Source organism: Triticum aestivum, chromosome 1B (assembly GCF_018294505.1).
Source record: "Triticum aestivum cultivar Chinese Spring chromosome 1B, IWGSC CS RefSeq v2.1, whole genome shotgun sequence".
NCBI lineage: Eukaryota > Viridiplantae > Streptophyta > Magnoliopsida > Poales > Poaceae > Triticum > Triticum aestivum.
The window spans coordinates 108294113-108318151 of NC_057795.1; the positions used below are offsets into that span (position 1 = coordinate 108294113).

The 24039-nt window shown below is 46.6% G+C and overlaps 1 protein-coding gene across 1 annotated transcript in view; it reads left to right on the forward strand.

Annotated features, from left to right (window-relative positions):
* The first annotated feature begins 824 nt into the window (after positions 1-824).
* The window catches only part of LOC123077570 (uncharacterized), a 128528-nt gene continuing 105313 nt past the window's right edge, over positions 825-24039 (forward strand). Inside the window, exons 1-2 of the mRNA XM_044499862.1 lie at positions 825-990; positions 1068-1148. Of these exons, the coding sequence (XP_044355797.1) occupies positions 825-990; positions 1068-1148 (247 nt within the window). The remainder of the gene's footprint in view (positions 991-1067; positions 1149-24039) is intronic.

A 24039-nucleotide genomic window follows, 5' to 3' on the forward strand; every position in this document is an offset into this window, starting at 1 on the left:
ATCCGCCCAGCCTAGCCAAAGACCAAGATCTGCCGAGTCCGGCCAGGAATACTGCCAATCCGCCCAGCCCGTCAAAAGGTGGCGATGATGATGTTGTTATCACTGTTATTGCTCACACTACCCCTCGCAACCCAGTTGTCTTGGAAAAACATACTACCAAAGAGGAATTTGCTGCTATGGGCAAGGGGAAAGGGAAGACAGATTTGTCCAGCTTCGTTAACCTTAGCACCAAGGAGCTTCATTCAGGATTCTTAAACCGCCTGTACACAAGCCGGGATTATGAGGCCGGTTTGGTGAACTTAATGAAGGAGCGCTATGAGGTAATCTTCAAAACACTTTAAATTTGCTTGCAATGTATATCAACTCCATTGTAGCCCCCAAGGGCCGGTTTATCTCTTGTAGACAAACCGGGTCTTCTAATATTAGGAATACTTCAACTGAGTAGCCCCCAAGGGCCGGTTTACCTTATCAAGATGAACCGGGACTTTCTGTTAACATTTTGTCTTTATCAACTGCCTTCACCCTGGATTTAACTGATCAATTAGGCATTAGCCCCCAAGTGCCAAGTTTAATACTTGTATTGAGCCTTGGGACTTTAAAATATCCGTTTTAAGAAGCAATCCGCATTAGCCCCCAAGTGCCAAGTGTATAACTTGTTATGTGCTTGGGACTTTGATAGAGAGTTTAACATCGTCCTCTTCTGATGATTGCAGACTGATATAAATACCAAAGAGTCTCAAATCTCCGATCTTCAAGAAAATATCAAGTCCCAGCAAGAAGAGACCTCTAAAGCCAAAGAAGAGCTAAAGAGCGCTTTGACAGCCATGGAACAGTTGAAAGATGGCTTCAAAACTGAACGCACCAACTGGGAAACCGAAAAGGCTGCTTTCTTGAAACGGGCTGAAGACGTCGAAGCAGCTCTTAAACCGATGGAGGAAGAGCTGACTGGGCTGAAACATCAAGTGAACGTCATGACAGCTGCAGTTTTTGGTAAGTAGTTTATAATAGCTTGTTCTAAAGTTTCTTCAACTCTGCCGGTTTAACATTAAGTTCTTAAACCGTTGCAGGTAATCGTATTGCTCATCTAGGCGCAGATATACGGATGAAGTTGAAGGCATCTTACACATTGATTGAGCAACTGTATACTGGTCCACAACGAGTCATCTGTGCAGCTTCGTGCAACAAACCGGCACCAACCTTGATCAAGGATACTTTGGCCAGGCTCTCAATGACTCCTGCTTAGATAGAGGAGTTGAAGCGATCTGCTGCCAGGGCTGGTGCTTTGTTAGCACTGACTCATGCCAAATCATGGGTAGCTGACCTGGATCCAGTTGATATCGCCAAGGGCTATCCAGATGAACAAGAAAACGGGTCAGCATTTGATAATGAAGCCCTGAAAGCCCTGACTAAGGAGATGCATCGAGTAGAAAGTCAATTGGCTGAAGAGGTGAACTTGACTTCTCATCAGTCCTTCTATGATGCCAACAACCATCGAGTTGACACTGCTGTGAAGGAAGTGCAGAATCTTATTCTGCCAATTCGTAAGCACACTTATGCCCCTGATATTGAACTGTCCCATCTGATAAGTAACGAGGCTGTCTTTGAAGCTTTAACCCGGATTGACTGGACCACTGTTGACTTCCAGCCACTGGGTGGGGAGGTGGAGGTTGAACCGACGCCTGAGGATCCATCAACATCACGTCAACCTGGTGATGAGTCTTGATCCGGCAATATGGTTATTGTCACAGACTTTGTTCTGTGTAAAAACAATCATTATTTTGGGCCTCAAAGCGCCTTGTAATAGGCTAGTTAAAATACTTTGATCTGTGGTACTGATGCATGACTTTTGTTGATCCGTCATGATATTTGATATGCTTGATTATACTGTGATAATTTCATGTGATCCGGATGTCTGCATAAAAAGAATTGTCCGGGCGGTTTACCGCCGGATGGGTCATAATGCCCAAGACAAAGCCTGGTTGATTACCAAGGCTAAATAAATATTACAATATGAAATAGATCATACCTGTGATATTAAATCACTTAGTTGGTTTACCAACTTTGATTGTAGTAAGGGTGAAAACCCAAATCTTGAGTATTGATAACTCCCACCATGCAATGCTGATGTGTAATAAGTCATGCCGGGTTACGATGAACACCAGATGAACAAACTGGCAACATGTAGTCAAAGCCAGACCGGGTTTTGTAACACCGGTTTGATAATTAATATGGTCAGACAACTTGTAGTTGAAAGCCAAGCTGGGTTAACAAACACCGGGTTATTATAATGACTGAAAAGCCATACCGGGCCAAACGACACCAGTTTAACATAAATGTTAATAGAAGGGAAAAAACTTGGCAAAAAGCAAATAAAACCATGTAGTTAAGGCTTTTCAAGGGCTGCCAGGCCCAAATTCGAGGCTTTTCATGGGTTGCCAGCCCGCTGAGTTAAACCATTTTGCAAAGCCTTTTAAGATGGGCCTCCAACTAACCAATCGTTGTTTTAACTTTGGCAAGTTCAGGGTCTATATAAGATTGACTTGTCAAACGTTCGGCGGGTCGTGCCAGGATTACCTGGATAGGATTGGCTTACTTGATGAAGGCAGGTTAACCTGGGGTTTTAGGTGAATACACCAGGCTTCCAAGCCATGCTTGATAGCATATTACAAGGGTCCTTTCAAACTCTTTGTTGCAGTGCACAAAAGAGCCCCCAAGTAATGTTTGTGAGCTGTGCTCAATGGGTGCCTATGTTTGAGCTGTGCATAGCATCCACACTCTCTTTGGCCCCGTGGGTGTGAATCTCCCAAGCTATATTGTGGCATGATAGCCGGTTTAACAGGAAGAACTTTACTTTGTCAGCTGAAGCCCCCATGTAACCAAAAGATATTTGAAGAAACCGGAAGAGGCCCTACTCGTAGCAAGGATGCCGGTTTATTATATTGATCATAATATATACATTATAAAAATATGTACATAAGAGAAGCCTACGGCTCAAGTGTAGTAAGACCGAAGGAGAGCTATGTTCCACGGCCGCCGGGTCTCCTCCTCAGAACTGCGTGAGTTGTCTCGAACGTCAATGAGGTAGTATGATCCATTGTGCAGATTCTTGCTGACCACAAAGGGCCCTTCCCAAGGTGGGGATAACTTGTGCATATCGGTCTGATCCTAGATGAGCCGAAGCACCAAGTCGCCTTCTTGAAAGGTTCTTGTTTTAACTCGGCGACTGTGATAACACCGCAGGTCTTGCTGATAAACCGCCGAACGAGCCAAAGCCATGTCCCGTTTTTCATCTAACAGGTCCAACGCCTCCTGGCGTGCTTGCTCATTGTCCACTTCAACATAATTGGCAACCTGGGGAGAATCATGACGAATATCACTTGGGAGGACCGCCTCTGCCCCGTAAACCATGAAGAAAGGTGTGTAACCTGTTGATCTGTTGGGGGTGGTGTTGATGCTCCATAACACAGAAGGTAACTCTTGCACCCAACAACCCAGCGTCCGCTTTAAAGGAACCATGAGCCGGGGCTTGATACCCTTCAAGATTTCTTGATTGGCTCTCTCAGCCTGACCATTGGACTGGGGGTGCGCCACGGATGCTACATCAATCCGGATGTGCTCTCTCTGACAGAAATCCTCCATCTCACCTTTAGAAAGGTTTGTGCTGTTATCCGTGATGGTGCTGTGTGGAAAGCCAAAACGGAAGATGATCTTCTTGAGAAATTGAACCGCCGTAGCTGCATCACACTTGCTTACGGGCTCTGCTTCAACCCATTTAGTGAACTTGTCAACCGCCACCAACAGGTGGGTATTCTTGTCCTTGGAGCGCTTAAAGGGTCCCACCATATCAAGCCCCCAAGTAGCAAATGGCCAAGTGATGGGAATCATCCTTAGCTCTTGAGCCGGAACATGAGCTCGGCGTGAAAACTTCTGACAAGCGTCACACCTCTTTACCAGATCCTCAGCATCAGCATGAGCTATCAACCAGTAGAACCCATGACGAAAAGCTTTAGCCACCAGAGACTTTGAACCGGCATGGTGACCACAATCCCCTTCATGAATTTCACGTATAATTTCTTGGCCTTCTTCAGGAGAAACACAACGCTGGAATACACCTGAAACGCTGCAGCGGTGTAACTCGCCATTGTGAACAACCATGGACTTTGATCGCCGGACTATCTGTCTGTCTAGAACCTCATCATCTGGTAGCTCGCCCCAGTTCATATTCGCCAAATATGGAACAGTCCAATCCGGAATTACATGTAAAGAAGCTACCAATTGGGCCTCCGGAACAGGAACAACTAAATCCTCCTGTGTAGGCAACTTGACAGACGGGTTGTGCAAGATATCTAAAAAGGTATTGGGTGGTACCGGTTTACGCTGAGATCCCAGCCGGCTTAAAGCATCTGCTGCTTTGTTTTTGCGCCGATCAATATGCTCAACCTGATAACCTTTGAAGTAACCCGCCACAATGTCCACCTCGCGTCTCTAAGCCGCCATGAGTGGGTCCTTTGAATCCCAAGTGCCAGAAACTTGTTGGGCCACCAGATCAGAGTCTCCAAAGCATCGTACCCGGGTTAAATTCATCTCCTTGGCCACACGGAGACCATGGAGTAAAGCCTCGTACTCAGCTGCATTGTTAGTACAGGGAAACATTAAACGGAGAACATAACGAATTTTATCACCTCGACGGGAAGTAAGGACAACTCCAGCCCCCGAGCCCTCCAATTGCCTGGATCCATCAAAGTGAATAGTCCAGTATGTGTTATTCGGTTTGTCCTCTGGTGCCTGTAACTCGGTCCAGTCATTGATGAAGTCAACAAGCGCCTGCGACTTGATAGATGTCCGAGGCATATACTTCAGCCCATGTGGACCAAGCTCAATTGCCCACTTCGCAACCCGTCGAGTTGCCTCCCTGTTCTGAATTATATCACCCAAAGGAGCTGAACTGACTACTGTAATGGGATGGCCTTGAAAATATTGCTTCAGCTTCCGACTCGCCATAAAAATCATATATACCAACTTCTGCCAATGCGGATATCGTTGCTTTGACTCAATGAGCACCTCACTGATATAGTAAACCGGCCGTTAAACCGGATATTCCTTCCCAGCCTCCTTGCGCTCAACCACAATTGCCACACTGACAGCATGGGCATTAGCAGCTACGTACAATAATAAGGGCTCCTTGTCAACCGGAGCAGCAAGGATCGGCGGTTCATCCAACTGCCACTTCAAGTCTTCAAACGCCGCATCAGCCGCATCACTCCAGACAAAAGTGTCTGTTTTCTTCAACATCTGATATAGAGGGATTGTCTTCTCTCCCAAACGGCTAATAAACCGGCTCGGGGCTGCAATTTGACCCGCCAGATGCTGAACATCATTAACACACGCCGGTTTAGCCAAAGACGTAATCGCTTTGATCTTTTCTGGATTAGCTTCAATGCCTCTGTTGGACACCAGAAAACCTAAAACCTTGCCTGCCGGAACACCAAAAACACACTTGTCCGGATTAAGCATCATCTTATAAACCCGAAGATTGTCAAAGGTCTCCTTGAGGTCATCTACCAATGTCTCCTTCTTCCTGGATTTTACCACAATGCCATCCACATATGCGTGAACATTGCGCCCGATCTGAGTGTGAAGACAATTCTGCACACAACGCTGATAAGTTGCCTGGGCACTCTTGAGCCCAAAGGGCATAGAAACATAGCAGAAGGCTCCAAGGGAGTGATGAAGGCTGTCTTCTCCTGGTCCTTAACTGCCAGATGATAACCAGAATAAGCATCCAAGAAGCTCAAACGCTCACAACCCGCCATCGCATCAATAATCTGATCAATACGTGGGAGAGAAAAAGGATCTACCGGACAAGCTTTGTTCAAATCTGTGTAGTCCACACACATGCGCCAAGTGCCGTTTTTCTTAAGAACCAGCATCGGATTAGCCAACCACTCAGGGTGAAACACTTCGATGAAAAAACCAGCAGCCAACAGCCGGGCTACCTCCTCACCAATGGCCTTGTGTCTTTGCTCGTTAAAGCAGCGAAGAAACTGCTTGATCGGTTTAAACTTGGGATCAATATTGAGAGTGTGCTCAGCGAGTTGGTACACCTGGCATGTCAGAAGGCTTCCATGCAAAAATATCCCGGTTCTCACAGATGAACTCGATGAGCGCGCTTTCCTATTTCGGATCTAGATTGGTGCTGATGCTAAACTGTTTGGATGAATTGCCAGGACAAAGTCAACAAGTTTAGTCTCATCAGCCGGTTTGAACTCCAGGGTCGGGTCATGCTCAGTGGTGGGCTTCTTCAGTGGGGTCATGTCTGCCGGATTAACATTGTCCTTATAGAATTTCAGCTCCTCTGTAGCACAAACCGACTCAGCATAGGCCGCATCACCCTCCTCGCAGTCCAAAGCGATCTTTTGACTTCCATGTATTGTGATGGTCCCCTTGTGACCCGGCATTTTGAGCTGCAAATAAATATAACAGGGCCTCGCCATGAACTTTGCGTAAGCCGGCCGTCCAAACAGTGCATGATACGGGCTCTGGATCTTCACCACTTCAAAGGTCAATGTTTCAGACCTAGAGTCGTGCTCATCACCAAACACAACCTCCAAAGCTATCTTGCCAACAGGATATGCCGATTTACCTGGTACTACACCATGAAAAATAGTGTTCGACGGTTTAAGACTCTTGTCTGTCCACCCCATGCGACGGAAGGTCTCATAGTACAGGATGTTGATACTGCTCCCTCCATCCATTAGTACTTTGGTAAACTTATATCCTCCCACCTGAGGTGCCACCACTAAAGCCAGGTGACCTGGATTATCAACCCGGGGTGGATGATCCTCTCTGCTCCACACGATGGGCTGGTCGGACCACTGCAAGTAACGTGGTACTGCCGGTTCAACAACATTAACTGCCCTCTTGTGAAGCTTCTGATCACGCTTGCACAAGCTAGTAGTGAACACATGATACTGCCCACCATTCAATTGCTTTGGGTGACTTTGAAAACCTGATTGCTGATGATTCCCCTGATTATTCTGTTGGCTATTGCCACCTTGATTGTTCTGGTTGCCCTGATTATTCTGAAATCCAGAGTTTGAACCGCCGCTACCATGAAAACCTGGACCTGAACCGCCTGACGGACCCTGATCATACCGGAAGAGATCAGAGTTTTTGAACTCCTTCATGATGAAACAATCCTTCCAAAGATGTGTTGCTGGAACCTCGTTGGTCCCATGCTTTGGGCAGGGCTAGTTTAACATCCGTTCCAGATTTATACCACCACCGCGCTGGGGCGGTTTACCCTTTCGACGCTGCATGTTAGTGTTAGCCACAAAATCTGAATTATCGGCTTTGCGCTTACCATTATTCCCATGACCCCCTTGGTTGTGATGCTGTCCCTTTGCACCGTCGTTCTTCTTTCCCTTCTCCGGTTTCTCCTCATCAAAATCGGGATCCTTGGTATTATCAGAATCGACATATTTGACCAAGGCTGCCATAAGTGTTCCCATGTCGTTGCAGTGACGCTTGAGCCGTCCCAACTTCATTTCCAATGACTTAAACCGGCAGTTACGCTCCAGTGTTATGATTGCTTGGCCAGCATTAATCCGGTCCGACGAATGCAAAACTTCTAAAACCCGGCGCACCCAATGAGTTGTTGACTCGTTCTCTCCTTGAACACAGGCATCCAGATCCACAATGGACATAGGCTGTTTGCATGTATCCTTGAAATTTGCTATAAACCGGGCCTTCAATTGGTCCCATGATTCGATGGAGTTGGCTGGCAGGTTCTTCAACCAAGTACGGGATGTCCCTTCTAACATCATCGTGAAGTACTTGGCACAGGCCGCTTCATCCACATCCAGCATCTCCATTGCCATCTCATAACTTTCCACCCACGCCTCAGGTGGTTGATTGGCGGTATAATTAGGCACTTTACATGGACCCTTGAAATCCTTGGGCAGTCGCACATTACGGAGAGCTGGAATGAGACACGGCACTCCCCAGGAACTAAAGGCAAGCCCGGTGCCTCGGTCTACTGACGCTGCTGGCTGAACTGGGGCGGGTTGATGATGACCCGCATATTGTGCTGCTAAAGCGGCCTCCCTTCATGCTCTACCATTGTCCACCACGTCTTGAGCATTCACCTCACCGCGTGCCGGATTGGGTCCTTGAGGGGCATTACGGCCCCGCGCACTGCTGGACACCTCCGGTTCATCTATGTGCCTGCTATAGCTTTTGCTCGGACGGGGGGTCGTGTGGATCCTGTCTCAGCTGTATGAGTAAGCTGCACCATGGCAGTCTGAAGAAGATCCTTGGCCCGCCGTGTCTCAACCGCCGCTGGCGATTCACCCTCCATCGAAATAGCTGCCAGCCGGGATGCCGCTGCTATCATGTTATCCAACGGGGTAGAAAAGTGACCCGGCGGGGGTGTTGTGTACCGCGGCGGGTTATCTGTTTGTCGGGGTGGACCCATCACCTGAGGCTGATCCGGCGCTCCGGTCCTTGGCACGACAGTCTAGTTTACCGCTGCCGGGTTGATGGTCCATGCCCCTGGCGTACTGAAGAGGTTCATCACATTGTAATCCGCCGGCAAGCAAGATTGATGTCTCCTCCTCAATACTTCATTCGAGGCATTCTGATCGAGCAAAAGTCGATAATTTTCAGCCTCAATCCTCTGCGCCTGGGCATCTAAAGCGGCCCGTTCCTCAGCCATCCTGGTTTCCTCAGCCGCCAAGTCCTCCTTAGCATGCGTTATCTGATCCCGTAGCTTAGTGACTTCTGTGTTATGCCGATCTTGAGTCTCCGGGGTAACTGCTGTGGCCAATAACGTCGTCCAGGCGTCCAACAAACTGGACAGAACTTGAGCCGGCCGGCGCGCGGGGCCTCCTACCCCAACTGCTGGTCCGGAACCCAATGCCGCCGCAGTAGAATTCTGCAAAGTTGGTTGTGTACCGGCCATGAAGATTGCAACTCGATTTGGCGGTTCAAGAAATTCCGGAATACTACTGCCATCGGAATACCCTTCGTACAAACCGTCATGAACTTGGTACAAGGACTCAGTTTCGCCGGTGCATGACTCACCATCAGAATAAATAGGCGTCTCACCTTCGGACACCGGTTCAGATCCGATCCCATGGACACATCCTACGAACGCACGCTTCATGGCGGGCTAAATCCGGGCAGGACTTGCACGCTGAGCCGTCTCGACGAGGTCGGTGCAGATGTCCGGCTCAGGGCCCGGTTCGCTGATCTTGCCGATGAAGAAGTGAATTCCTCCGAAGGGGACCCGGTACCCATACTCAATTGAGCCGGCGTCGGGGGCCCAGCCTGCATCATCGATGTAGAGCTTGCTGCGACGACTCTTGGTCATCCGGCCCACTGCGTATCCTTTGAGCCCTTCGAAGCTGCCCTTCAAGAACTCGAAACCATCATGCGATAGCCCCACGGTGGGCGCCAACTGTCATGGAAATATCACGTTAGATGTCCTCGTGAAAGGACTTAGTCGTGGAGCCATCGCGACGGGTTAGCTTAAAGGGGTTAAACCGGACAAAGGACACGAGAGTTTTTATACTAGTTCGGCCCCTTCGATGAAGGTAAAAGCCTACGTCTAGTTGTGATGGAATTATTGGGATCTCGGTTACTAGGGAGCAAAACACGCTATGCATGGCTCATGAGTTGTTGTTTCTTGTCCCTGAACCGCCGTCGGGTCGTCCCTATATATACACAGGTTGACGCCCGACCGGTTTACAGAGTCCCGAGGCCGGCTCATACAAGTGTCCGGCTCGGTCTCTCCTTTCCTAACTTACAATACAAGTTACATAACCATGGCGGTTTACCACTATGGGCCCTAATCCGCCTTTGGGCTCCGGGCCTCTAAGCTTCATTAGTAAAGCGCCATCTTCTGGGTCTTCGTGGCCTTCAATATAGTTGAGGGTGAACCGGCCCCTCCTGGGCGGTTTACACTCAGTAGTTATATCCCCAATAGTATTGATTGGGGGAGTTATAAAATAAGCAGAAATTGGTTTCATTTTCTCATAGATTCCCTACATACAAGCAGTTTTACAACACCATCAGGTTTAACTATTAGCCAGAAATTAAACAGTTGAATTAGCTATAATCAGGGATGTGATGCACCTGCTTGTTGCACATGCTGCTCTTGCAAGCTGGGACTGTCCATTTGCGCAAGCTCCATGACATGCCCGTGTTATTGCCGCTCCACGCAGGCTACACCCAGGTTTGGATCTTCATCTTTTTGTCCTTCCGTTCGCTTGAAGCCCGGCGACCGCCCTCCAACGAGGACATGAGGAAGTGCTGTGTCAGTCTGTCCAGCAGCGGATAGATTAGGTGCGAACCAGACTGGAGGCTGGAGTGAACGAATTGGGATTTTTCCTGTTGTCGATCGATATAGAAGGCGCTTGTTTGGGCCGCGAGCCTGCTATAGGGCCTGCCTTGCACTTACGTTATTGGCCCATCCTAATTGAAACATTTTTCTTCATTTTTTACATTGCCTGCTCGTGCGTTGGAACGAACAAAACTAGCCTGGGCCAACCTGGATGACTCAAACTAGGTGCACACTTTCCAGCCACCCGAGGCGGCCGCCCATACCAGCCCCTATGGTGGCACCACCCCTTTTTGCATGTATGATTGGGGTAGTGCAAAATATTACAATGGTGCTTTTGATTTACCCACAGAATGGTTGAATTGCTTGTTTCTATGAAATCACCAATAATGTGAAGGATTCCAGTCTTTTCATCCTACTGTAGATTGCTTAGATCTCGATATGCCAAATGTAATCGCATGAAATATAAAGTAAAAGCCAGTGTGATGTGTGTGGCTACAACTAGTCTGACTACACGTCCTCATATAGCATATCAAGGATGCACCATCTTACCAGATTAACCATTCGACTTACCAATGCAGTGTGGGAGGAAAGAAGAATTGGGACTGCGTATCCAAGCAATTGATGCCATGGACTCCTTCATAGAACCTTGTAAGTGAAAAAGAAGTTGCAGTGTGCTTGTACAAAGAGCTAGCATAAGTTCAGTTACCTGCTTCTCGGAATTTTAGTTAGCCAGTTATTGCAAAATTGTTCAATTATATTTCTTGGCTTAATTTAGTTTGCTACTGATTACATAATGCCATAGCCTGTTAATCCTATTATAGACCGCGCCTATCTATGTGTTTGATACTTACTGTTAAGAATTACCTATTTGCCTGAACTTAAATAGCTACTTAAGCACGTAGATAGCTAGTCTTATGTACTTCTAGGGTGGAGCAGAATTCACGTGTAACTTACGTTCTGATACCTTGTTTGTTAAATGGTCTGTTGTTATCACTTGTAGCACTAGTAATGTTTGCATGTTCATAGATAGACAACTGTCAGGTTTATTTGAGGGATAGCGTCTTTTTAACTTATATATGTGTTGGAATCATTTTGCTTACATCAAAGAAATTTACAGATGTCTCTGTTGCTGGTAAAAGGTACCGAGTTTTTACTTTAATATGTTGCCAAGAACTTGTTAGTTTTACTAGTTCATGTGTAATTAAATATGTTGCCAAAACTGGTTAGTTTTACTAGTTTGATGTTAGTTTCTTATGGCTCTAGCAAAACTTTATTTATTGATTGCTAACATTCAAGTTTGCAGGATCCAACTGAAACTCCGTTGGCACAATGGGTATGTTTTTAGAAACTTTCTTGTTTACCTGGTTTGCTGCTGCAACTTGTTGCTGTAATCATCTTACCAACTTCAAGTTTTCAGGATCCAATTGGAAGTCCAATTGCACAACAGGTACATTTTCAAAAATATATTTGTATAACAGGTTTGCTACTGTAACTTGTTGCTCTTATCAAGTTACTGACTACTCAACTTTTCTGTATCCAAGAGAAACTCCAATGCCACAACAGGTTCCTTTTGAAAAACTTGTTTGTTTAACTGCTTTGCTGCTGCAACCGGTTGCACTAATCACGTTATTGGCTACTCAAATTTTCAGGATCCAAGAGAAACTCCAAAGCCACAACAGGTACCTTTTGCAAAACTTGTTTGTTTAACTGCTTTGCTGCTGCAACTATCGGTTACAATGATGTTAATAACTACTTTTCGGCATCCAATTGAAACTCTTTAATTCCTTGTTTGTTTAACTGGTTTACTGTTATAACTCCCAGTTGAGATGTTTTGCGAACTTCAACTTTTCAGAATCCAATCAGAACTTTAATGGAAAAACAGGTTAGCCCAAGATCAAAGAGCGAGGTCCCCATGGATGTTGTATCATCCCACAACAGTGGCATCGGCCCAATCAAGCATTGTGAATTGCCAACTGCTGATGCTCTAGAGGCTAAACTAGTGGTAGAAAGAGATTCTGCTTCTGCACTTAGAGATGAAGTTGACATGTTGAGGAAGCAAACAACACAATCACAAGCAGTACTCAAGATAACCATTAAATATTTGGTGGATTTCAAAACGAAGCAAGCTGAGACTGACCGCATTGTTAAGGCCCTGAAGGAAAAAAGGAAATTAAATTCCCACTTGATAAATCATAGGTGAAATGTTCTTTCCATCCTTGAATAACCTTTGTGTTCTTTGTTCATGTAATCAATCAAACCATTTGTTATAGAGATCATGTAATAATTGTTTTTTGTTTTTTGGTTTGTAATTTTATTTGAGCACAAGTTTGTATTAATTGATAAGACTCAGAGACATTTCATTTTGATTGTTGTGCCAGACCTACAAATATGCCAATCGGGCTGAATGTGCATTCAGCAATAATAGTAGTATAGATGGACCATAAGTGGCACGCATCGGAAAGGGCCAAGATGGTGTAGTAGCTTCGCTAAAAAGAGGATGTTGTTCTAGCAAAAAAAGTACAGCGTCTTGGCTTATGTACGTTAGTTGATATTATTGATCCATATACTCGATAAGTGTTTATGTGTTTGTTAGTTATGTACATTCTTGGTTGATTGACTCGGTATTTGAATCTTGATACATCGCTTGTGTACATATCTAAATGGGAGTACACATTATGCTACGTGCGACCTTTGAATTGGACATAAAGTGTTCCAAATATTCGAATTCACCTTAAACTGGATTCTAGCTTCTGAATTTGAGTATCAGCATTTTTGAATCATATTCATATATGACAGTGGAATACACCTTTGTCATTGTTTTGAAGATATATAAAAACACATAGAATGATTTATAAAGATTCGTACAGGAATACAAAATGGATTTGAATTTAGTTGCCAGGGTAAACGTGGATGCTTATTGTCCCAAAATTTGAAAGAAGCGGCAAAATGTCCACTCCCACGTCGGCTGCCCGAAGCCAAGTGTTTGGGCGATGGAAATTACTGCCTACCCATTACACGGACAATCCATCGGCCCGATTTCCACTGCTCTCAATAGGGGTAGGTTAGTAACTTCAATTAGATTTGACACGACCGCCTCTGAGCCCATTCCAACACGGTGGACACCAAACATGGGCGGCAAAACACATTTGATTCAAGATCGTCTGAAAGACCTCTGTTTCTCCCTCCATTCCCCCATTCTTACATGGTGGGCGGCAAAACAAACTCGACTCGGCCAAAATCGATGTAGGCAAATATTTTCAATAGGGACAGGTTGTAACTTCACTCAGACGTGACACAACCGCCCTACCTGTCAGCCCTGTTCATACACCATGGGCGCCAACCATGGGCGCCAAAACACCCTCTCCTCGCCCAAAATCACTCTAGGCAAATATTGTCGAGATGCAAGATTACCGTCCTATCCCGAACCAATGAGGCGTCCAAATTTTAAATAGGGGTTAAGTTCATAACTTTCCCATATTTCAGACAGGCACGTCCCAACATGGTTCCCCATACCTCTCCCTCCATTTTCCCATTCATACACCGCCCGTGCTAGAACACCATCACCACACCAGCCTCCTCCGTTTGCCACCCCATCCATCGCCACTGTCCTCCACCCCATCCATCGCCACCATCCTCCACCATGCTGGAGCGCCTACCAAGACCGCGTCGTCCACTGGTAGAGATGGACGTTTCTCATCCACGGCGATGGACCAAGAGCTTTGCATCGCATCCTCCTGATTCATCGGCGTCGTCGTCCTCTTTGCCGGGGCCGCTCACACGACCTTCTCTTCCATTGCAACGGCACTTATCCCACGATGCACCCATCTACCGTCGCAGATCTTCTTCAACACCACTGATAGCCATCGCACCCCTGATGCCTACACGGCGCCGCAAGAGAGGTGGTACTTCATATCTCCTCAACTTTTTGATCTCAACCAAAAAATAGATCGTAACTTGGTTACTCTACTTTCTTTTCAACTCTTAGAATTTAGTTCTTAGTTCAAAGCAAACAATAGATGCTAAATATCATTTCTCTGGTTTGCAGCTTTAAATCTACCATGGCACAGTCATAATACGGTTTAAATGGTCATTCTTAGGGTTTAATTGATCATGTTGGTTTCATGGTGGTTTCTTTAATAGAAATTGAAGGGGAAACCCTCTTTTGCTAAAAACAATTCCCCCTTTTATGATCACTATACGATCAAAATACGTGCTTCGTGTCATAATAGCACTGCTCCACCCATAAAGCTAAACAAGCTTAGTTGTTCAAATACGAATCTGATATTACTAAAACAGAGTCATTTAATTAGTCAGCTAAATGTTCCTAATTTAGTTTCGAAATTGCATGTTCTCCGCTCGGGTGTGTATCTCTACAGGGTGCCCACGGTGGGCCGCGGCCAACTCTAGGATTTTGTGTCATTCCAGGCTCCGATTCCCCTCTGTTCATGTGACACCCCAAAAATTTGGCCTTGTTTTAATGAATTAAAAATTTTGCCAGGAATTAAAACTTTGGATTTCTGAGCTCCATTTTGATATTTAAATCATTTCTTTCCCTGTTATGATAAGTTTTTCCCAAAGAGAAAACTTTTCAAATATGTTATTCGACTTGTTTAACCTCTCAAGAAAAACTTTCCTTTTATTAGTATAACTAATTAACTAATTTAAGTTGCTTGATCTTTACTTTCTTGAGAATGGATTTTCAAGGTTAAATGGCCATATTTGAACTACAACCATTTGATAGATTCACTTAAAATTCCCACAAAAATTTGGAGATGTCATGTGATGTTTTTAAATCACTTTTATGCAAAAATATATTTCATTCATGAAATATTTTGAGCCCTACACTCAATTTTTCTTCTCTGGTCCAGAGTGCATTTTGCACTGCAACCCATTTAAATATTTCTTTAAAACTTCTACCAAAATTAGGGGAGGTCAGTAGGAGCATATTATTCCACTTTGTGCAAAAATCCAAGGTTGTTCTTTGAAATTTTGAGTGAATCAACCTCTTTTCCATTCTGGTCCAATTTGAGGATTTGTACAGCAACCACCATTTTAGTTGCTCCTATATCCATGATTACTTTTTCTACTTGTAGTCCTCCATGTTAAACCCTTAAGTCCAGGAGCATGCACCTTTTGGATCATTTTTGGTTCATGAAATAATGCTATTTATTTCCTGTCCAGATTGAAGTTTTGTAAAACTTACACTAGCAAGTTTCTGCTTTTGGCCAACTAACCTCACCACCCTCTTGTACATCTAAATAGACCACCATCTGGAGTTTTTGGCCACTCCAAGACCTGCCTAAGTGCCCTTAACATTTTGTCAAACACCTTATGGGCATGATCTGTTTTGACATGAGTTTTGGCATTGCACTGTGAACCTAATCCCCTGACCAAACCAGCTTGTCCACTGATCTCCTTGCAAGCCCAAACCTAGACCTGTTAACCCCCAGCCTCAACCGCGACTCCTAGCATGCTCGGGCATTTCGTCGAGCACACTCAGTGCGTGCACTGGACGTGCCCAGAGTGCGCGTATTGCACGATGCCGCGCCCGAGCCGACACGCTGGCCCCCCTGGCTTTGGTGTCGTGGGTGATTCCAGACACGTGTGAGTTAAGCTGGTGTGTGCAAGTGAGGTGTGTTTTCAACAAAAAGACCGTAGACGGAATTAGTCCCGATGGACTAAAGAAATCCGTTACTCGTGGGTAAAGAGTACACCCTCTGCAGAGAATAAACCTATTCGAATAGCCGTGTCCATGGTTAAGGATTACAGTCTGGGATGGGTCAGGTGTCGGTCTTAGTGTCGGTCTTCGGAGGTGAAACGGTTAACCAGAAATGGAATTACTACTCGTGACTTGTGATAACTATGATTATTATTATTGTTGACTAACCCGTGATATTATGGTTATTATCGAGTATCTCTGGGATGGTTCTACCTCCGGGATATTCACTATGATTGTTTATTTTAAAGCCCTTTTTGTGGTGTCGCTCAGACGCCCGACTGTGGCATTTCTTTTAAAGCCCTTTATGTGGTGTCGCTCAGACGCCCGACTGTGGCATTTCTTTTAAAGCCCTTTATGTGGTGTCGCTCAGACGCCCGACTGTGGCATTTCTTTTAAAGCCCTTTATGTGGTGTCGCTCAGACGCCCGACTGTGGCATTTCTTTTAAAGCCCTTTATGTGGTGTCGCTCAGACATCCGACTGTGGCATTTCTTTTAAAGCCCTTTATGTGGTGTCGCTCAGACGCCCGACTGTGGCATTTCTTTTAAAGCCCTTTATGTGGTGTCGCTAAGACCCCCGACTGTGGCATTGCTTGTTATTTGTTTCATAAATTTTTATACTACCATGTTATTGCTTTTTTATAAATAACTTGCTTGCACGCATCAGAGTTTCATTTATCTTTTGTGACTGACGTCATGAGCATAAAATATTTTTAGCACATCATTGTTATATTATACATGTGTTCATAATGTTTGCGAGTACATTCAAAGTACTCACTGGCTTGTCCCTGGCTATTGTCTTGGCCAGATTTTTTGCTCGGAGAGGAACGACGCGATGCCAGCCCCGGAACCCACACAATGGAGATAGCAGCCTCGCGAAGATAGGAGTTAACCTGGTCAGCTGTTCCTGTGGGAAATGGAGCCCCATAGACACTGATGTTTCACAAACCGCTTCTGCCATCAACCACTAGAAACCATTTGTTGTACTCACAGGCCAGAATGGTCTTGTACTACATATGTTGTATTCTGCTTGGAATTTCTGTATCAAGTTGGAGCCTCATCAGCTAACAGTAATCCTGGGGCTGATGAGCACGACGGTCTTTTCTGGAAATTTATGTCCGGAGAACCGGTCGTGATAGACTTGGTATCAGAGCCAGGCTGACCATTGGCTAATCCTATCTTAGCCAGGTCAATAAACTTAGGCAAACCAACCCACTAGACCTTAGCCAAACCCCAGCCAAGCTTCTCGTGCAAGATAGCCACAAAGTGACCCAACACCTTTTGGCAGTCGGTGCCCAACCTATCAACCTAACCTGTCACTCATGCGCCAGTGACCGGCCCCTAAATAGTCCTTTCTTGCAAGCGTGCGAAGGAAGACTCCGCCCCCTTTTTCCTATAAAAGGGCACGCTAGTCCCAACACAGCACATCACAGCCTCTACCCCCAAACCAAGCTGCAATGCCTGGACCCATAGTGCACAACGAGACCACAGCAACCAACCTTGGAGGTTTTGTGACCATACTCGCAAACCTCATCCGTCGTGCCTATGCGTTAGAAGAGCCACCAGAATATGTTGTGTATCAAGGACCCATGAGCGGTGAAGACCGTCAATTCTGGGCCACTGTGCACATCTACGGTAGGGGTCTAGCACCCGAGCGCCCCTACAGGTTCACTGGAAGGACAACTTCCTTTGAGTGACAAGCCATCCAGCTAGCCGCTCGAGAGGCTATAGTTCATCTCAGGCACTTGTCGCCCAGAGTTAACTGTCGCTCGTTCCACTACTACCCCAGACGTGAAGGGTATGGTAGACCACCCCAAGTTGCCAACGGAGATCACGAGATGGACCCCGCCTTGTTGCACCTAGTGCGCTATGTAAGTGCACTAGAGGCACTGTTCGACCAGATCACTATTGATCTAATCGCAGCTCGTGGAGAGCTGGTTCGTCGAGCCCCGGCGAGAGAAGAAAACGAACCCAACGCCGACAACCCAGTCGTGCTGTTTGGACAACCGATCGAGACCCCGAGATCAGCTCCAGCCATCAGCCGAGATGCTTTGATGACCCCAGAAGTGCTTCGTCGCCTTTTGGGAGCACACTCCAACGGGGTTGTGGCTAACAATCCCCGCGATGGTCATCATCACTACCCCGACCCTGCAGTTCCTCCGCCATCTCCGACAAATCCCGGCAGTGAGACACGTGGAGAAGCCTCGACATCCACCAGGCACGCCCGTTTAGACATAAACGAGGTAGACTAAGCCGTATGAGTAGCACCGAGTTTTAGTGTATCCTCGCTTTGTAATCATGCGACCGTGTATATTAACGCAGCCTGTCGTTGTGCCTCTGTTTTAATAGTGGCCTTGCATTTTTGGTCAGCGCATAGTTGCATATTTTTCCAGGCACAACTACCAAAACCAACCCGACAACAACCACAGTAACGCGTCTCTTTATGAGATATGTGTATCTCTGACACTGACCCGACCTTTGGAGCTAAGCTGGCAAATTTATTACCTTTCACCACGGTAAAACGATCCGGCTCCATTGCTATATAAAGGCCACCTTGTGACCTTACCCAGCAACCCTCACTTTGTGCACCACACTCGCACTTTTTCCTGTCATGCCGAGCCCCAGCATTCATCTGAGAACCCCAGATGCAACCCCAGGTAGCTTTGTCAAAATATTGTGGGATTTTACCCGCAGTACCATGGGTTCTACCCAGCCACCTCAGTACGAGCTGTTCAAATCAAGGATCACCCCATCCACCTCAGAATATTGGGCAGCAGTACACATCCCTCCCGTAGACTCCAATCAAGATCCAACGGAAGTTTCCTTCATGGGGAAATCTATGCCAACCCCACACCTGGCCATAGAAGCTACTATGAAAGAAGCGATTGCTCGTCTTCGATCCGCAGTACCCTATGCCCGCGAATGAGGATATTATTACTTTCCGAGTCGTGCAGCACCCGGAGAAGTAACATCTTTTCCCGGTGAACGTATTGAGAGAGACCCAGTTCTGGCCAACCTTATCCAGTACATCATTGCTCAAGAGCATTTGAACCAGCGAGTGATGGATTATCTCCAGAGCCTCGCAGATTTAAATCCTCAGATTGCCATCGGTAGACCACTGAGACCCGACCCGGAGAGACGCATACATCGACTGGTCAATCCACTTCCTCCGATAGAAGAGGAGTGTATTCCTTTACCAGAGACATTTTATCAGGACCCCGTCCAGTTACCATTTTCATTTTAGATGTCACTACTGTATTTGTTTTTGCAGCATTTATATTTGCGTGTATCTTATGCATGGTACCCCAAATTTGTGCGACGAGTCAATTATTTTGGCTTCTACTAATGTGTGTAGTTTTTGTTGTGGTTTATGCTCCTTTAAATTAACTGTTTTTCCCTCGCAAAATCCTGGAGTGAGATTTCTTTTCCCTGAGTTGCTACACCTGCCCTTCTCACGACGTGGATTATTTAATTTCACACAGCACCACGCAGCAGACTCACAACCATAATCATTCGGACACATACACTGTTTGCAAAACCTTGCAACGGTGTTACATCCAGCTAATCACCCCCTAACAACAGTTAGCACCCGGCACACTCCATCTACTCCTCATGATCACCACCACCGCGGAGAGCCAACACCCGAGCCGCAGCGTCGCGACACTCGTCGAAGATCATCGCGCACAGGAGCACAGAGAGCCCCAGCAGTGTCGCCAGCCCTCCGCATATCAGGATCACAAACCAGTCCGGCATCGCCTCCGCCATTAGAGCCTCACCCGAGCTTCTGTAAGCAGTAATGGAGAAAGAAGGAGGAGGAGAAGTGAGGCCAGGTGTGAGGAAGAAGAGAGAGTCACCCCGGCCGTTTTTATAGCTCGAGCTCGGTGTACGGTGGGCGAAGTCCACCAACGCCGCTCGTCGCCGAACGCCGGTGTTCGGAGTCGAATCCGCGTGCAGTGCCGACAGCGCGCTGGCCCGTGAGGTGAGTGCACGCTGCACCGGCAGCTAGCACGCCGCGCACTACCACGGTACGGCCTAGATGCCCTACGCATTAGGCATCACCGGTAGAGAAAGCGCGAGAAAGCGCGCGGGAGAGAGGAGGTAGAAGAAAGAACCAGAGGGAGAAGAGGAGACTGACAGTGGACCCCGGGTCCACCTATCAGCCAGAGGGAGCACTGTGCTCTCGGGTACGACCAGCGTATATTTAAATTTAGGAGTTACTCTAAATTTATATCCAGCGTAGAAATCTCACGATTTTGTCCCGAACCGTAGACTCTTCCACGCAGCACCAGTTTTCACACTGTGGTTTTTCACCACTTATTGCCCTCTCACTGTAGCCACATCTTTATTGCGTAATTATTTTCTTAACACCGCTTTTAACAAATCTCGAGGACAAGATTTTTCTTAAGGGGGTTAGTGTTGTGACACCCCAAAAATTTGGCCTTGTTTTAATGAATTAAAAAATTTGCCAGGAATTAAAACTTTGGATTTCTGAGCTCCATTTTGATTTTTAAATCATTTCCTTCCCTGTTATGATGAGTTTTTCCCAAAGAGAAAACTTTTCAAATATGTTATTGGACTTGTTTAACCTCTCAAGAAAAACTTTCCTTTTATCAGTATAACTAATTAACTAATTTAAGTTGCTTGATCTTTACTTTCTTGAGAATGGATTTTCAAGGTTAAATGGCCATATTTGAACTACAACCATTTGATAGATTCACTTAAAATTCCCACAAAAATTTGGAGATGTCATGTGATGTTTTTAAATCACTTTTATGCAAAAATATATTTCATTCATGAAATATTTTGAGCCCTACACTCAATTTTTCTTCTCTGGTCCAGAGTGCATTTTGCACTGCAACCCATTTAAATATTTCTTTAAAACTTCTACCAAAATTAGGGGAGGTCAGTAGGAGCATATTATTCCACTTTGTGCAAAAATCCAGGGTTGTTCTTTGAAATTTTGAGTGAATCAACCTCTTTTCCATTCTGGTCCAATTTGAGGATTTGTACAGCAACCACCATTTTAGTTGCTCCTATATCCATGATTACTTTTTCTACTTGTAGTCCTCCATGTTAAACCCTTAAGTCCAGGAGCATGCACCTTTTGGATCATTTTTGGTTCATGAAATAATGCTATTTATTTCCTGTCCAGAATTGAAGTTTTGTAAAACTTACACTAGCAAGTTTCTGCTTTTGGCCAACTAACCTCACCACCCTCTTGTACATCTAAAGAGACCACCATCTGGAGTTTTTGGCCACTCCAAGACCTGCCTAAGTGCCAACATTTTGTCAAACACCTTATGGGCATGATCTGTTTTGACATGAGTTTTGGCATTGCACTGTGAACCTAATCCCCTGACCAAACCAGCTTGTCCACTGATCTCCTTGCAAGCCCAAACCTAGACCTGTTAACCCCCAGCCTCAACCGCGACTCCTAGCATGCTCGGGCATTTCGTCGAGCACACTCAGTGCGTGCACTGGACGCGCCCAGAGCGCACGTATTGCACGATGCTGCGCCCGAGCCGACACGCTGGCCCCCTGGCTTTGGCCCACACGGCAGCACCTCGTCACGCACTCCCCGCCTCGCAGCATCGCGCCAAACCACCCTGGCACGCTACAGCGCCGCCGCCAGAGCGTTCTTGGCGGCACTCCGGCGTCCGCAGTGGCTCTAGCCACGGGCAGCGCCGCCCAAACCCCTCCCGCTCGCCACCTGGCCCCTGGAGCAGCGCGAGCTCATCCACAGCCATGTCCGCTAGCGCTCGTCGCCGCCACGATGCCCTGCTGCTACAGAACATCGGTTCGCCGGAAGCTTATCCACGGCCGCCGCGGAACCGCCTTGCCTCGCTTATAAATGGACGCCCCGGGCCGTTCCCGCAGACGGGCAACCTTAGGCCACCCCAATGACGCTTCCCCAGCTCGCCAATCGACCCAGGAGAGCTTCCTTCCTCATCTCCGGCAACTCCTGCCGCCGCCACCGCCCCGGCCAATCCGGCACCTCCAGTACTTCCCCCTCTCCGTTCTCTTCACCAAGAACCCCTCTTTCCTTCCAGGAACTCAACCCCCTACTTGATTTTGATCGGGAGCCATCGCCGCCACAAAACCACTTCGCCACCGAGGCCTCCTCCACCGCAATGCTCGCCGCCGGCAGCTCCCTCCGTCCCCACCGGCCTGGCAACCACCGGGATGACCGCACTGGAGTGGCGCATCCATCCCCGCCCTTGGGGCCCCGCGAGGAGCCGCCAGTCGCCGGCGACGATCGCCGGAGCTCCGCCTCCGCTCGGGACAGAGGAAGGAGAGGGAGAGAGACTAGTCAAACCTGACTAGTGGGCCCCGTGGACCCACTGTCAGTGACCCACTCCGCCGCCACGCGTGTTTAAGTGAAGACGTAATCCACCCAGTACGTTTTCCCGGCTCCGAAAGCGTATTTCTATCTGAAACGTTTTCTTTTCTGTTTTATTTTAAAAACAGATTTGACCAAATCTTTGACTGGCTATAACTTTTTAAATATAACTCCAAATGAGTTGATTCTTTTTCCTACCTTCCTCAAATTTGGTCTAATTTATTTTAAGATTTATTTGAAAAAATTTCAAACAACTTTTTTGTACTGTTTTTGAAATGTGTGTTAATTCAAATATATTTTTAAATAGGAATTTGGGGAGAGAGAAGAAACTTTCAAAGTTTTGGAGAGCACCTCACCCCTCCACAACATTGAAGGCAAGCATTCTGAATCCCGGCATAATATTTTTTGGTGTGATCGTGGATACATTTATAGCACCACCGCATTTCAAAGGACTCGTTATTTCATGTGGTATGATCATATGCATGAGTGCATATTAGTGATTTCCAGGCTGTTGGAAATGAACACACTTGTGATGATAATCACCCTCATGTGCCTTGCATGCATACCGGTAGGAACCCGGGAAAACCTCTGCCTTGGGTAGGCATGAGTTTGTCGCCGGTCTCCGTCGGGACGGTTATGTCTGGTATGGCATGGTAAGGTGATATGAGCAGTGACTCTGTTGGTTGAAATATATTCGTTATACTAACCATGCAGGGAATACCTAAACCTCCTGAGTCGACTGTAGATCGAGTCTTCTGCCAGTAACCCCCATACTTGTTTCGTACTACCACTCGTCTCTACAGCAAGTAGAGTACGGTTCAGTAAGTTGTCAACCTTTTTCTAGCACACACCATACAGAGAGGCCATGGTGGAAGATACCGGTTGTAGCTGGTAGGCAGGCCACCTGGTCCGGGGGCATGGGTGTTTCCGGTTGGGACCGAGAGGGGAGGCCACCCCTTAGAGCGCGCGATATAAATTCGATCCCATGCTACGCGAGGTTGTAGCCTCCCCACTTAGAGTTTGCTTAACAGGTGTCGTGGGTGATTCCAGACACGTGTGAGTTAAGCTGGTGTGTGCAAGTTAGGTGTGTTTTCAACAAAAAGACCATAGGCGGAATTAGTCCCGATGGACTAAAGAAATCCGTTACTCGTGGGTAAAGAGTACACCCTCTGCAGAGAATAAACCTATTCGAATAGCCGTGTCCATGGTTAAGGATTACAGTCTGGGATGGGTCAGGTGTCGGTCTTAGTGTCGGTCTTCGGAGGTGAAACGGTTAACCAGAAATGGAATTACTACTCGTGACTTGTGATAACTATGATTATTATTATTGTTGACTAACCCATGATATTATGGTTATTATCGAGTATCTCTGGGATGGTTCTACCTCCGGGATATTCACTATGATTGTTTATTTTAAAGCCCTTTTTGTGGTGTGGCTCAGACGCCCGACTGTGGCATTTCTTTTAAAGCCCTTTATGTGGTGTCGCTCAGACGCCCGACTGTGGCATTTCTTTTAAAGCCCTTTATGTGGTGTCGCTCAGATGCCCGACTGTGGCATTTCTTTTAAAGCCCTTTATGTGGTGTCGCTCAGACGCCCGACTGTGGCATTTCTTTTAAAGCCCTTTATGTGGTGTCGCT